We start from the raw sequence: 12,644 nt of genomic DNA, 5'->3' as shown, positions 1-12,644 counted from the left end.
TGCTGCAAAGAAACCTATTTTAACTCAAGAAGCAACAAATTCAGTGCTTTTACAACAATCATGGTATCTGATTACTGTCTGCCAGGTATGATTGCATATCAAAAAAGTTGATTATACGCAAGCATTCCCGCAAATGATGTAGCGGTATGTTGGTGCTTCCTCTAAACAACAGTATAAATGTTAAAAATGATGGATGATAGAGCACCTCTGCCAAACAGGCTTCAGGTCAAGTCTTTTCATCTTGAAGAAAAGTCGTTTTTTTAAATCAAGTTAAAATATGCTTTGGAATGCTTGTCATTGTCCAAATCTGATGAATCCAGTCATAAATAAATAAAGCTTCCATAGTTTCGAAGTTGTTTTCTTTAGAAAACGTATGTTTGTATGAGTGTGTATCCATCTGTTTGTGTCTGTGGGCACTTCTCATTTAACTCATATACTGAGCCTAAACAGACCCCCCCCCCCCCCTCCACTGTCTCTAAACCAAACTTCACAGATCTGCAAAGAAAGCTCTGGCACCGCTCCCTTCATTCCATAACATGGAGTCATAATTCACAAAGCCGCACCCGTGAGGCTCCTGCACTTTTACACACAGGCACAACAGCAAACTAGGAGGAGCCAGCGAATAGAAAAATAAACATTCACCAATGTGCATCGAGTTGTTTTTAGCGAGCAGTGCCCATGTTACTTGTTATGTTTCATTGTGTTCCTTAATCTATTTTTCTGCGTAGCATGAGCTCATCGCCTCCTCCACCCCTTCACCTCGCTGAACTATTCTACTTGGAGGCAGCTTACTCTGGGCTTCTTCCAGCTGCTTGCTTTATTGGATACTTATCTCTAAAATCACAGGCTAAAAGCAGGAGCAAGCTCTTAAGATGACAGGAGTCGCAGCTTGTAAATAAGCACACAAAGGCCGGAGGAAAGTAGGAGAGGAGTCAGAGTGAGAGAATCGTGAATCCCTGTTTGATTTGATGTCAAGAAAGTTCATGAAACTTTTTGGGCTGAGAAACACAACCAAACATATTTTACTTGATGTATTTAAATGCTCCTAAAAAGACAAGAAGCTAAACCATGTGTCATGTTCTCTGAAGTTTACAAATGTGACTTTTCCAAACTGCTTCTCATCATCAAAGAGCGCTGTAATGCAGAGGGGTTAGACGTGATGAGGGGTTAAGGGGCTCTGGTTTGGATGCATTCTTTTTAAAAGTGTCTTACATACTCAACATTGGTAATAAATTGAACTTTTTATCAGTCAAATCTTTCTTTATGAAGGCAATTTTGATTGCAGGACTGTTGTATTGGACTCCTTTAGTTTGGTCAGCTGTAGCTACCTGATAAACTGGCAACTGAGTAATGTTTCCAAGGCATATTCGTCCTTACTGTGTGCTTATAATGGAAAATAATCTAAAGCCTTATGAGCCTTTAAGGCTGGACTAAGGCAAAGTGATGCTAAATGCTAATGTCAGCATGCTAGCATTTCACAATACATTCCAATGCCAATATGTTAATGTTTAGCAGGTATTATCAAAGATGCTGTATAGATATTTAACTTTGATACATAAGATATTTAAGCAGTAGGGTTAAACTCCACGTGTCACAGATACAGAAAATGTACTCTCATATTTTACTGTCCTGTTATAATGTGTAATTTTGGACGTTAGCATGCCAACATTTGCCAAATAGAAATATATAAAAAGCTGAAATTTAGCTTTGCAGGAATTGGATCAGTAATCCGAATTATTAGACAAACTACAATTTTAACTGAGATTTTGTGTTAGAGGAAGAGTTACAAAGATGATTTGACTATTGATTAGATGCTGACAGAAAACTAATCCGCAACTGATTGGATAATCAGTTAATCCTTTAAGAAAACTTTTATGTAAAAATTCTGGAAAACATGACATTACCTTGGACTTGAAACTGGGATGGACTTTTTTTCTCTGACATATTTTCGCCAAACAAATCATAAATCAATCTAGAAAAATTGAAAATTGGCAAAGTAAAATTATATCTAGTTCTACTTTGTCTAGAGGAAGAGGTAGGCAGCCTCATATGGGAGGCTTAACATGGGGACTTGAAGCACTAGAATGCTTCTCTAAACTCTATACATATGTGGGTGTTTTTGAAGTCATTTGTTATCTTAATGTTGCCCAGCTGAACTTGTTATCCACCGCTGCACATCTGATTGAGTCTGCAGTGTGTTCGGAGCAGCGAGGAGTTCTCGTGAAAGGCCAATAACAAGAAAGCATCCATCTTCTCCGAAGCAAAGTACCAGGCCTCTCCCTGCACTAAGCCCCGTGTTTCTCCTGCTCCAAATTACAGTCATTTGGGCATGACTAAGATCTGTGCATCTGTATTGGCTACAGTTGCCAATAATCAGACGCGTCTCTGGGGAGGAGAGGGGCCGCTTCCTTCATTTATAGCCTACAGGCTGCTCCGAGTGCAACAACTCCTCGTATTACTTCAATCACAGAGGGACCAGAGTAGTGCTAAGAACTCTGGGACATGGCGGAGAAGGACCACCCAGCAGACTGTCTGCGCAGTCCGGTCACAAGGAGCTGACTCATGCCTCCATTGCTGTGGTTACACATACACATCTGCAATTTCAGCCTAACAAACAAATGTAATGAGGTGACGTACACGCTGTACTTCCAAATCATCACTGTTTGTTTGATGACGTCTTTTACATTTTTGCCCCCTTTTTTTGAACTAATACTCTTTTACTAAAGGAAAATCCCTTGGGTTTATCTAGGTAAAAGGTACCAGTCACAATCCTCTCTGTTAGATTCAAAATCTTTCTTCACGGTAATGCTCAAACGCTGACATCCGTATTACAGAGTTGCTTCATTGTCCAAGCAGTTATCTAGCCACAATCCCCAATTCATAAAAGCTGATACGCAAACTAAACGCACAAAAAAGGATTTGTTATTCGAGGATTTGTAGCAAAAACATGGTAAAAACCTCCAACATCAATAACCACACTGCACCACGTAAGAGTGTATCATATTACCGGAGAGATCATGATCAAGCTGATTGACAAACAAAAAGGTTGTATGTGCTCTCTTTCTCTCCATGTCTCTCTGTCTCTCTGTCTCTCTTCTCTCTCACACACTAAACCTGCGCTTGTGGTTTCCCAGCCCAGCCTCAGTCCTGCCGGAACAGGCATGTGTTCCAACATGCTGTTTACTTATCCTTTACAAAAGACACCAGGCTTCACATTGGACAGGAGATACCGCTCAAACACAGCAAACCTCAACGCAGTGTGTCAATACCTGCAGCACTGACTGATTATCTGACATTGACAGCAGTGTGTACACATCAGCATTTAGTAAACTGGAGCTGATAATAGTTGATAGACAGTCATCATGAAATAGACTGAGTATATCTGGAGGTATTGATTCTGTACTTGTCTTGGAGAAGAGCTCGAGGACATGAATTCCTGAGTGGGTCTTCTTTAAAAACGTATACACAGGAGGGTCAATAGACTTAAAGTGAAGCGAAGCAGTGACACCTGTCTTGCCTAAAGCAAAGAACAGTGGCAAAGATGACTGTGCAGATCCAGTCTCAAATCCATAGATATGCCAAAGATCACATGGCTCTACCTTCCTTTGACAAACACTTGTTGAAAAAGAATGAGGGAAAGCCAGTTCTTGTAAGATGTTTAAAATCTACTTTAGGTGACCTAAGCATGAACACACCCTCGACAGATCCATGTCAAAGAGAAATTGAAAACAATTCTCAAAGTATGTTGTTTAGATTTGTTGCGCACATTTAAAGTTAGTTGACGCATGGTTCCTTAGGTCTTAGTCAAACAGGACTTCATTAGTGGTGTAGACTTTTTTTAAATGCTGGATGACTTTCTCCAAAATATAGAGAACATCTTAAACACAAGATTTAAAGTGGTGCTTTTGCATGTTTTTTCATATGATTTGTAGTTAACTAAGACTTCTTTGCGCAAAGACAGACCTACTGACTATGATTGTGAACATTTTTCTGACACCCACTGCGTTGTTCAATGTGACAATCCGCACCCATGTGGTAAATAATAATATTAAGATACAAGTTTAAGTCAGACTGCAAAAAAAGAAAAAACAGTGACTCTAGCTAATATGAACAATGAAAATTTCACGGGCAGTGGCGGGGCAGGGTCTCCAGGAACTGTAACTCTTGTCTGCAGTGAGTCACACAGGGAAACTGACGGAGCAGACTTCAATGCCTCATGGGGATAAGGCAAGCCAAGAGGGAGTGGCGGTGATACAGGCAGCCACCTTTGTTTGAATTAGGACCCGCTCAGTTTAACCAGGAGGCCATTCACATCTACACTCGAGCTACATGGTACGATCCAGCAGTCAGAGAGCGAGGTTAAGGTCGGGCTGAATGTGGTTAGTCTCCCGAAGGTGGAAATAACAGATAACCAAGGTTCAGATTCTCCTTTTGAAGGATGTTTTGGATCTGTTCCAGATACCCTGCTGAAAATAACAAGTAAAGACTCAACAGTAACAGCCAGTTTGGAAAATAATAGTTTTCAAACAAGAATTAAAGTGACTTTGAAACTCAATTGTAAGTGTTGGGCAGTGTATAAACTAATGTTAGTGTGCGGCACCTGCAGGCATCAATGAGGGCGTTGGCTGTGCTCTGTAGGCATTATTACACAAAGAAGAACAGACTTAAGCAACCGTGTCTGGGCTACAGCTCTGCACACTGAAATACACTGATGGATGGGAAACAAACTGGAAATACTCAACTCACTATCTTAAAGGAGTTTCGACATGTTGAAGAGCATTGGGGGAGTGATCATGCAACATGGAACAATTCCCATCTTAAAAGGGAAGTAGAGAGGATTACAAGAATTAGAACTAATGAGCCCTAATACCTCATGAAAATGTCATTATAACTGCGGGGTTTTAGCGTAGCCTCAAGTTTCCTACAGTTTGGTTCCATACCAGCGTTTCAGCATAAACACGCATTGGGGGTGAAGGACTTAGACAGGAACACAAGCCCTTACTGACATTATATGGTCCCTTCGTTTGCTGCAGAACGGCTACAGTTTCATAAAAAGACCATGTTGGTATTGACAGTGATACAAATAAACAACGCAGTAAGACAATAATGACAGAAAATAAACCAAAAACTCTATGTAACTGAACTCACTGAGGTTATGGACACTGTGTGTGTGTGAGTTCATTTGTGTGTGTGTTAATGCAAGTTGCCGCTCTGCAGGGCCGCTGTAGCCATGCAGCAGCTTGTCTGGTAAGAGCAGCAGATGCATTCCTGAGAGATTGACAATTGCCGACTGAGGAACTCTTCACTCCAAATCTGCTTTCACCCCCCTGCTCTACCTCCTCGTCCTCCCTCGTTCTCCCATCTCCCTTTCACCCCCCCCTTCCCTCCCTGCCACACATCCCTCTTGCAGTACAGTGGCCTAGGAGACTGAGCCATGAAAGAAAAAGGGTAATTGCTGGCGCATGAAAGTCATTTTGAGATAAGATTATAACATGGGGCTGTGTGCACTGGCCAAGATAATCATTTACTGTGTATTTCCTTTTAGAGGGGAGCGACTAATAGGCAGATTGCAGAGAAAATGTGTGCATCAAAGTATAAAATAAACTTTAAGACACAGTTTCCTGAGAGTTTTGGTTATTTTTCCAAAATGTATCAATTTAGGATTACAACTAACAATCATTAAATAATCAATCTGATAATATCTTTATTGATTAATGACTTTGTTGATGTCATAACATATTGAAAGAGTGTCCGTAATAATTCCCCCATGTGTGTTTTATGTGTCATTTAGTCCAAAAACTGAGATTTGTGTGTTTTTTTGCATTTATCTATACAAATTCACATATGAAAACAACTGCTGATTCATTTCCTTTGAAGTAATCAATAGATCGACGAATCAATTCAGTGCCAATATTTGAGCTGCTGCTGATAAACTGTGGATGTCTACAATGCATAAAAAGTACACCTCCCTGGTAATTAATACAGATTTACAAACACATGTTACTGTTGCTTTTAGTAAATATGTATATATATATATATATATATATATATATATATATATATATATATATATATATATATATATATATATAAAATACAATCTTGTAGGAATGTAAAGTAAAATTTGCTCAGTTTGTACAATGTCCCCATGACCTAAGTTTGTAGTCTTTTTCCCAAAGTACAGAACAATAAAGCAATATAACTTCTCTCTGGCACTATAAGAGACAGTGGCAGAGCTGTTTAGTGTTTTGTTTGTTTTGCTTCCAGGGGTTGCCAGGGGTCTGAGTCTGGACTGCAGCCTGTGTGGAGCTTCAGACCCCTGATCTGTCAGTCAGGGGTGAAAAAAAGTGTTAAGAATACATCCTGGCATCTTGGTGTCACCGACAAAACAAAAACTCCGTAGCTGCTTAGAAATCCTTTCAATCTAGTTTCCTCAGTCTGACTGTCACGTGAGTGGACAGCATTCACACAAGAATGTAGTGCGGGAATAAGTAGTCCAGAACTTATGTGAAGGGCAAAAGAAAACATCAGACAGAATATCAGAAATGAGCAGGCCTTCATGCCCTAATGCACCTATCAGCTATTGATTTAAGTTAATGAAGATATACTGATGAGTTACTCATCAGCTAATCCCTCTGATTAACAGGACCACTCATCAGGGAAACGTTTCCTCTCTCTGCAGACCTGCATGACACACACATCAACGTCCACACACATAAGCATGTGCTTTTGTCTATTACAACACCAATTGTTCCTCCTCTTGACCCACACTCTGCCCTTTCAACCACTGGGTGAACACAGTACAGACGCCTACTTGGCACTATGTACCGTTTAAAGAAAGCACTTTCTGGTGACTTTTCCTGTTCCCTCCCTCATCTTTCATCCCCGTCTCTACCTCAAACTTTTCTCTGACTCTCAGGTATCTCCCGGGCTCTGCTGTACCTCCAATGCTTACATAACACACCTGTAATCTCCATCGGTACAAGCCCTGGCATGGCAGGCTGGCGGAGAAGGAGCACCGGCATGAGACACACCCTTTCTCAACAAATGGCTAAGTCTCAGCCTCACCTAGCAGAGGGTACAAGAGGTTAAAGTGAAGCCATGGAGATAGAAAAAACAACGTTAATCAACCATTGTTTGCTTGAAGTGCTGCAGAGTTTTTAGAAAAGTTTGGATTTGGAGCTCTTGGTCCAAAGTGCAGGGGAAGAGGTGGACAAACAGAGACGAGGAGACCCCCTAATGACAGACTTGGCCATGTTATCTCTGTCAGGTTAATCAACAAGCAGTGGATCAATGGAAGAGCACAGACTGTCATTGACTGCCATACATTAAAGTGTCAGAGCTCCATGCTGCAGTCCAACAGTCATTTGCTGCTGGGTCAGTGAAGGGAAATAACACAATAGTGTGCATTGTCATAAACTGAGAGAAGCATACAGGTCTTAAATTACCTCTCACTGAGGATCCCTCAAGGCCAAGTTAAGCAAATCTCCCACACCTAGTTTTTCATGCATGCCTATACAAAACCTGGATCTCTTGCCATCCATTTGTACCTCACTTTGATTACGCTGTAGAACTTTTGTTTTCACATGTTGGGGCTATTTTCTTTATTTAAAAGCCTCTTCTTAAATGTTTTACGAGGGTTAGGGTTTATTTTGTTTTTTGCAACAACTGTGGACAACTCACAGGACAACATGATGCAACAGCTTCACTTGAAAAAATATCCTCAAAGTTGATTCAGTCGAGCCTGGTGTTAATTCACTTCGATTTTTTAACTTATTTTTAAAGCATTAAACTCTATTTGTTATATATTTACCACGTCACGCATAGTTTGGGATGCTTTATAAGAAGGAAGGAAAATACATAAATGTTAGGAATGACTCCACTTTTTAATTAAACAACAACAAAGTAAAACAACTGTTCCTACCTTGATGTACTTATGTACTTATGTACGTATGGTCCAGAAGGATTGATTCACCCTCTCTCCATTGGAAGCGACTCCCTGCTGTCTCCAACTCTAAACTTTCACCGTCCGAAGGGAAACTTCAGGTGAACCATTTCCGTGAAAACGCACTTCAGGAAGCGACTGGAATCTGGAAGTGTTTCTGCTGGCAGCTACAGGTCCGTGTGTTGCTGGGTGTCAGGCTGAAGTGACTTCTCCCGCTGTCAGTGCCGTGTGAAGACGCTCCGGTGAACCGCAGAGAGGGAAGTGGAGAGAAGGTTCCAGGTCCTGCAGCTCCCACCTGAAGGAGGCTGGGCGGCCAGGTGAGCGCGAGGGGCTGCGGTCAGAGCCACGAGGACATCTAGTGGCGAGACAGAGGAAAAACAGGTCCCAGAGCAAGGGGGGGAGAGGGTTGTTACAAACTGAGTTTAGAATTCCAACTTTTATAAATAAGAAAAAAAAAAAATCAACAGAGAGAATTACGCAGAGTGTAGGAATACTCTGTTACAAGTAACAGTCCTACATTCAAAAGGTTACTCAAGTAAAAGTACAAAAGTATTGGCATGTAAATATACTTAAGGTACCAAAAGTAAAAGTACTCATTATGCTAATTGTGTGTCAGAATAATATATTATGTTTTGATTATATTTATTGATGCATTAATGTGTTATCAAAGCTGGTAAAGGTGCAGCAAGTTTTAATGACTTATAGTACTGCAGGGTAGCTTGTGAATTTACTCGAGGTGTATGATTTAAGTGGTGATTATATTTCACACCACGTGACGTAACTAAAGGTATTAAATTAATGTAGTGGAGGAAAAGTACAAAGTAGCATAACATTGAAATACTCACAAGTATCTCCAAACTGTACTTAAGTACAGTACTTGAGTAAATGTACTTGGTTACTTTCCACCTCTGTTTTTCAATGAGTAAGCACATGTGAATGAGTTGCATTTTGCACATGTTATTGAGACTGTTAAATGATAAATATGACATATCACATTATTTTACTACGGTCCGTACTTTTTTTATACATTATTTTCGTTTGTTTTCATTGATGCAAAATAACAAATCAGCGCAAAACCACATAAAATACATACAAAACGTTGCTAAATTATGACATATATTTAATAAGAGAAGTCTGTTTTAGCTTTGTGAAACTGCACCTTTCACACACAAGGTATTAGAAATATGTCCATCATAAATCAACATGTATGTTTAAAAATAATAATCATCACCACTTTTGGAGATGCATGTTGTTATTGATATTTATTGAAATGGGTGACAGTGCTGTTGCCATGGGCATTAATTTAATCATACATATATTATTTCTAACAATCCTGTTAAGATACTCTTTTTACGGATTTTCTGTGTTTCTTTATTTTACATATGAGGAACTTGTCAGACAGCATGCAAAGCATTAAAAAACAAATACTGTATATAAATCATGCAAACTTTATGAGCAGCTGAGCTCGATACTGAAGGAAGCTATTAAAAGATTAGGCCAGCTAATGTTGTCACTTCTGCCAGTGCAGTAGTCTGAATCAAAAAGACATTCATTAATAACTGAAGTATATTAAATATAAATGTTTGTTGGATATATGTTCTGTGATGTACTTTCAGAAGTTTCTCCAATTGTATTTGTAAGTCAGAATCTAAAAGGAACACCCATTGCTTTGCCCCAAATGAGACTTACCCAAATATTTCCCACATGGTGTCCTGTAGTATTTAGACATTTGAATGTGGCTGTTGGTAATTCTGTTGCTTATTAACAGTAAAATGTATGTACATATTGCATACTATCTTGGAACCTCATTTTTCTTTCATAGCTTTTTAAACATTTAATATACTTTTGGGGATAGATTTGATTACAAAGCTACATTCTTCAAATGCAATGGGGGATGCTTTCTCTTTAAGAAAAGCTTAATATTGAAGTAGTCAACAATAATAATCTGTCAACCAATGATGTAAATAGAGTGTTGTTCTTTTCACTTATTCATTCATTGTCTAATATCACAGACTTGTGTGGAATGCGACAATACATTTGTGGAAAGTTGTTGCTCAAACACTTTTCAGTCCTGATGTCACCACCATCTTAGAGACACATAAAAACAGCTGTATAAATATAACTCTCTCCGGCTCCCAGGCTGGTCAGGGCATGTGTTAGCTGATGAATCCAGAGCATGTAGGCCGGGCCGCCTCAGTGCTGACACAGTTTGTGATCCCCTGTGGGGGTATGACAGAGTCTTAGATAGAGTTTCCCCTGTGCCTCCAGTGTTATTAATACACATAAAGTGTGCCTCTGTTTTGCAAGAGACAGACACAGTGAAGAGCTGCACTAAAAGAAAAGTGTGTTCACAGCTGTCCGGACTGTCATCTCCAAACAAAGTAAGTAGAAATATAAATGAATATGAATTGTTGCCGAACGGTAGAAGGTATAGGTTAAGACAATGAAGTTATTTAATGTAAGGCTCCCTTGATTGTTCGGTCATGATTAAATTAACATGTAATTGTTATGCAAAATAGCCTCAAAGGAATTAGAGGGGATTTCAAAACCAAAATCTAATCAATTAATGTGGTGGGTTATTTGATTAATGGTCATTCATTCCTTCTCCTTTCTTCTTATAGCGTGTCTCTTGGATGGCCATGGACCAGCAAACATCAACAGAAAATGTGGAAAACACATCATCATACGAGGACTCACACACAGGGCTTGTAGGGGATGAGATTTGCAGCCATGCTGACTCTGAAACGGAGACGGTCATGGAGGACTTGGGGCAGCTTTTCGACCACTGCATCCAGCAAGTGTCCCACATGGAGGTGCAGCGGAACGAGCTGATACAGGAGCTGCTCCGGCTGCAGGAGCCCATGCTGCGAGTGGTGGGGCGTTTGAGAGAGAAGCTGGTGGAGACGCAGAGGATGCTCACCCTGGCTCAGCTGGATTATGTGGCTGTTTATGAGGAGGTGACTGAGGTGAAGAGGAAACTTTTTGTCACAGCCAGAGACTGCATCCAGAGCCAGGTGACGCTGGCTGAACAACAGTACCAGGTGGCTCAGTCTGCTGTCACACAGGTAGGAACAAAGGGAGGATGCAGGTTATTGCAGGTACTTGAGGTCTGCTCTTTTTTATTTTAGATCACTAAACAGTTTTCTTATTATTATTATTATTTGATAGTGATCCTTTTTATTTGTTTTAGCTTTTAATGGAACACAAACAAGAGGTGTCCTTTATTCTAGATTACAAATAAACATAAGGCATTTCAGTGAAATACACATTTTACTCCAATCCCAAATGTCCTCAAATTAAATCCTAAAGCTTCATCTTTCCATAACAAATATTTTATAAACAAAATCATACCAATTCTCTCTGGCCTCAGTCATATCTTTGTACTTTTCTGGGCGGCTGTGGCTCAGAATCAGGGTTAGCAAGTTTGAGTCCCACTGCAGTCAGCATGTCGTTGTGTCCCTGGGCAAAACACTTCACCCCAAATTGCTCCGGGAGGGATTGTCCACAGTGCTGAATGTATGTAAGTCGCTTTGGATAAAAGCGTCTAACAAATGACATGTAATATTCTAGCATCTACTCTCAGTGTTTGAAATACGTTTTAATGTTTGTGGGGGTTAAAGTAGAATCACTATAAAAACTACTTATAGTCCCAAATATAGTCAAGAGGTGTTCTATTTTAAATCTGTTATCCACTTTATGAATTGTGGACAAGTGGCTGATTATTTTTGTAGCAAACACTAAAACTTACCACTAAGTTACTATGTGCAACAACCATGACTCCAATTCATCCATAGGACGAGCTCAAGGCCCACATCCAGAGTCTGACCCAGGAGTTGTCCCAGCTGCAGGAGGCCCAGCAGAACCAGCTGAACATCCTGAGGGACCAAGCCTCCAGGCCCCGCAGGCCCAGGGCCATGAGCGACGCCAGTGAGTGCCGGCAGGCTTCTGTCCGGCTGCAGCGGCGGCTCAGCAGCAGCATGAGGACGCTGGAGGGCTGGTACGAGCCCCGGCTCACAGCCCTGCTAAAGAGAAGGCAGTTTGGGGAGGAGGCCTTGAGAAGGAGCAGGGAGCAGGCTACAGATCTGAGGGCCAGCCTGGGGCCCCTGAGAGACGACATACAGAGACTTGAGATGCAGCGAGCCGGTCTGATGCAGAGGGTCACTCTGATGGAGCAGGATAGGGAGGAGAGTGTCACACAACACAAGGTACTCAAGTCAGGTGGGATTTAAACGTATGAAGGATGCTTGGTAGAAGTAAACAAACTGAGAGGATTCTCCATGTTGCAGGAGACTGTGGAGAAACTACATGAGACTCGGAGAGAACTACAAATGGAGGTTGAGGTTCAAAGAAAATCTAAGAAAAATGTGGAGGATTATAATGATGGCCTTTCAAAAGAACTGATATTCCTGAGGTATGTTTACTATAAGCTTTTTACTGATTTATTCACGTTGAATTGTGAGTATTGACATTTTTAAACAACTGACAAATGCTTTGTTTTACAGAGGGTGTGATGAACCCAATGAAATTACTGCAAAGGAGGCTCCCTAAATTCATTTTTCCAGGAGATATTCTTAAAATGATTGTGTACACCATTCCACACACTACAATATAGCATTTTATTTAATATGAAATATATATATAAATAACTATTATGCAGCATAATTCCACCTTGGAAGCCTATATTTGTTTCTACAGACTT

General features: G+C 40.4%; 2 protein-coding genes across 5 annotated transcripts in view; one reads left to right on the top strand and one right to left on the bottom strand.

Annotated features, from left to right (window-relative positions):
• LOC117467833 (NHS-like protein 3) overlaps positions 1-8,244 on the bottom strand; it is a 28,704-nt gene extending 20,460 nt beyond the window's left edge. For 3 of the 4 annotated variants that reach the window (XM_034111704.1, XM_034111706.1, XM_034111707.1), the window contains exon 1: positions 7,925-8,244. The gene's annotated coding sequence lies outside the window, so the exon portion shown is untranslated. Of the gene's footprint in view, positions 1-3,007; positions 3,051-7,924 lie in introns of those variants that run through there. The other variant, XM_034111705.1, reaches the window with a different exon arrangement.
• Positions 8,245-10,216: 1,972 nt separating this feature from the next.
• On the top strand, positions 10,217-12,608 carry LOC117467846 (syncoilin-like). The gene is made up of 5 exons (XM_034111729.2): positions 10,217-10,326; positions 10,567-11,010; positions 11,740-12,150; positions 12,232-12,356; positions 12,448-12,608. Exons 2-5 carry the CDS (start codon positions 10,579-10,581, stop codon positions 12,491-12,493), a joined length of 1,014 nt encoding a protein of 337 aa, XP_033967620.1. The 5' UTR covers positions 10,217-10,326; positions 10,567-10,578; the 3' UTR covers positions 12,494-12,608.
• Positions 12,609-12,644: the final 36 nt, after the last annotated feature.

The sequence above is a fragment of the Pseudochaenichthys georgianus genome, chromosome 22 (assembly GCF_902827115.2).
Source record: "Pseudochaenichthys georgianus chromosome 22, fPseGeo1.2, whole genome shotgun sequence".
In the NCBI taxonomy this organism is placed as follows: Eukaryota; Metazoa; Chordata; class Actinopteri; order Perciformes; family Channichthyidae; genus Pseudochaenichthys; species Pseudochaenichthys georgianus.
Note: the sequence above shows the minus strand (reverse complement) of the source record. Positions and strands in the feature narration are given on the sequence as shown.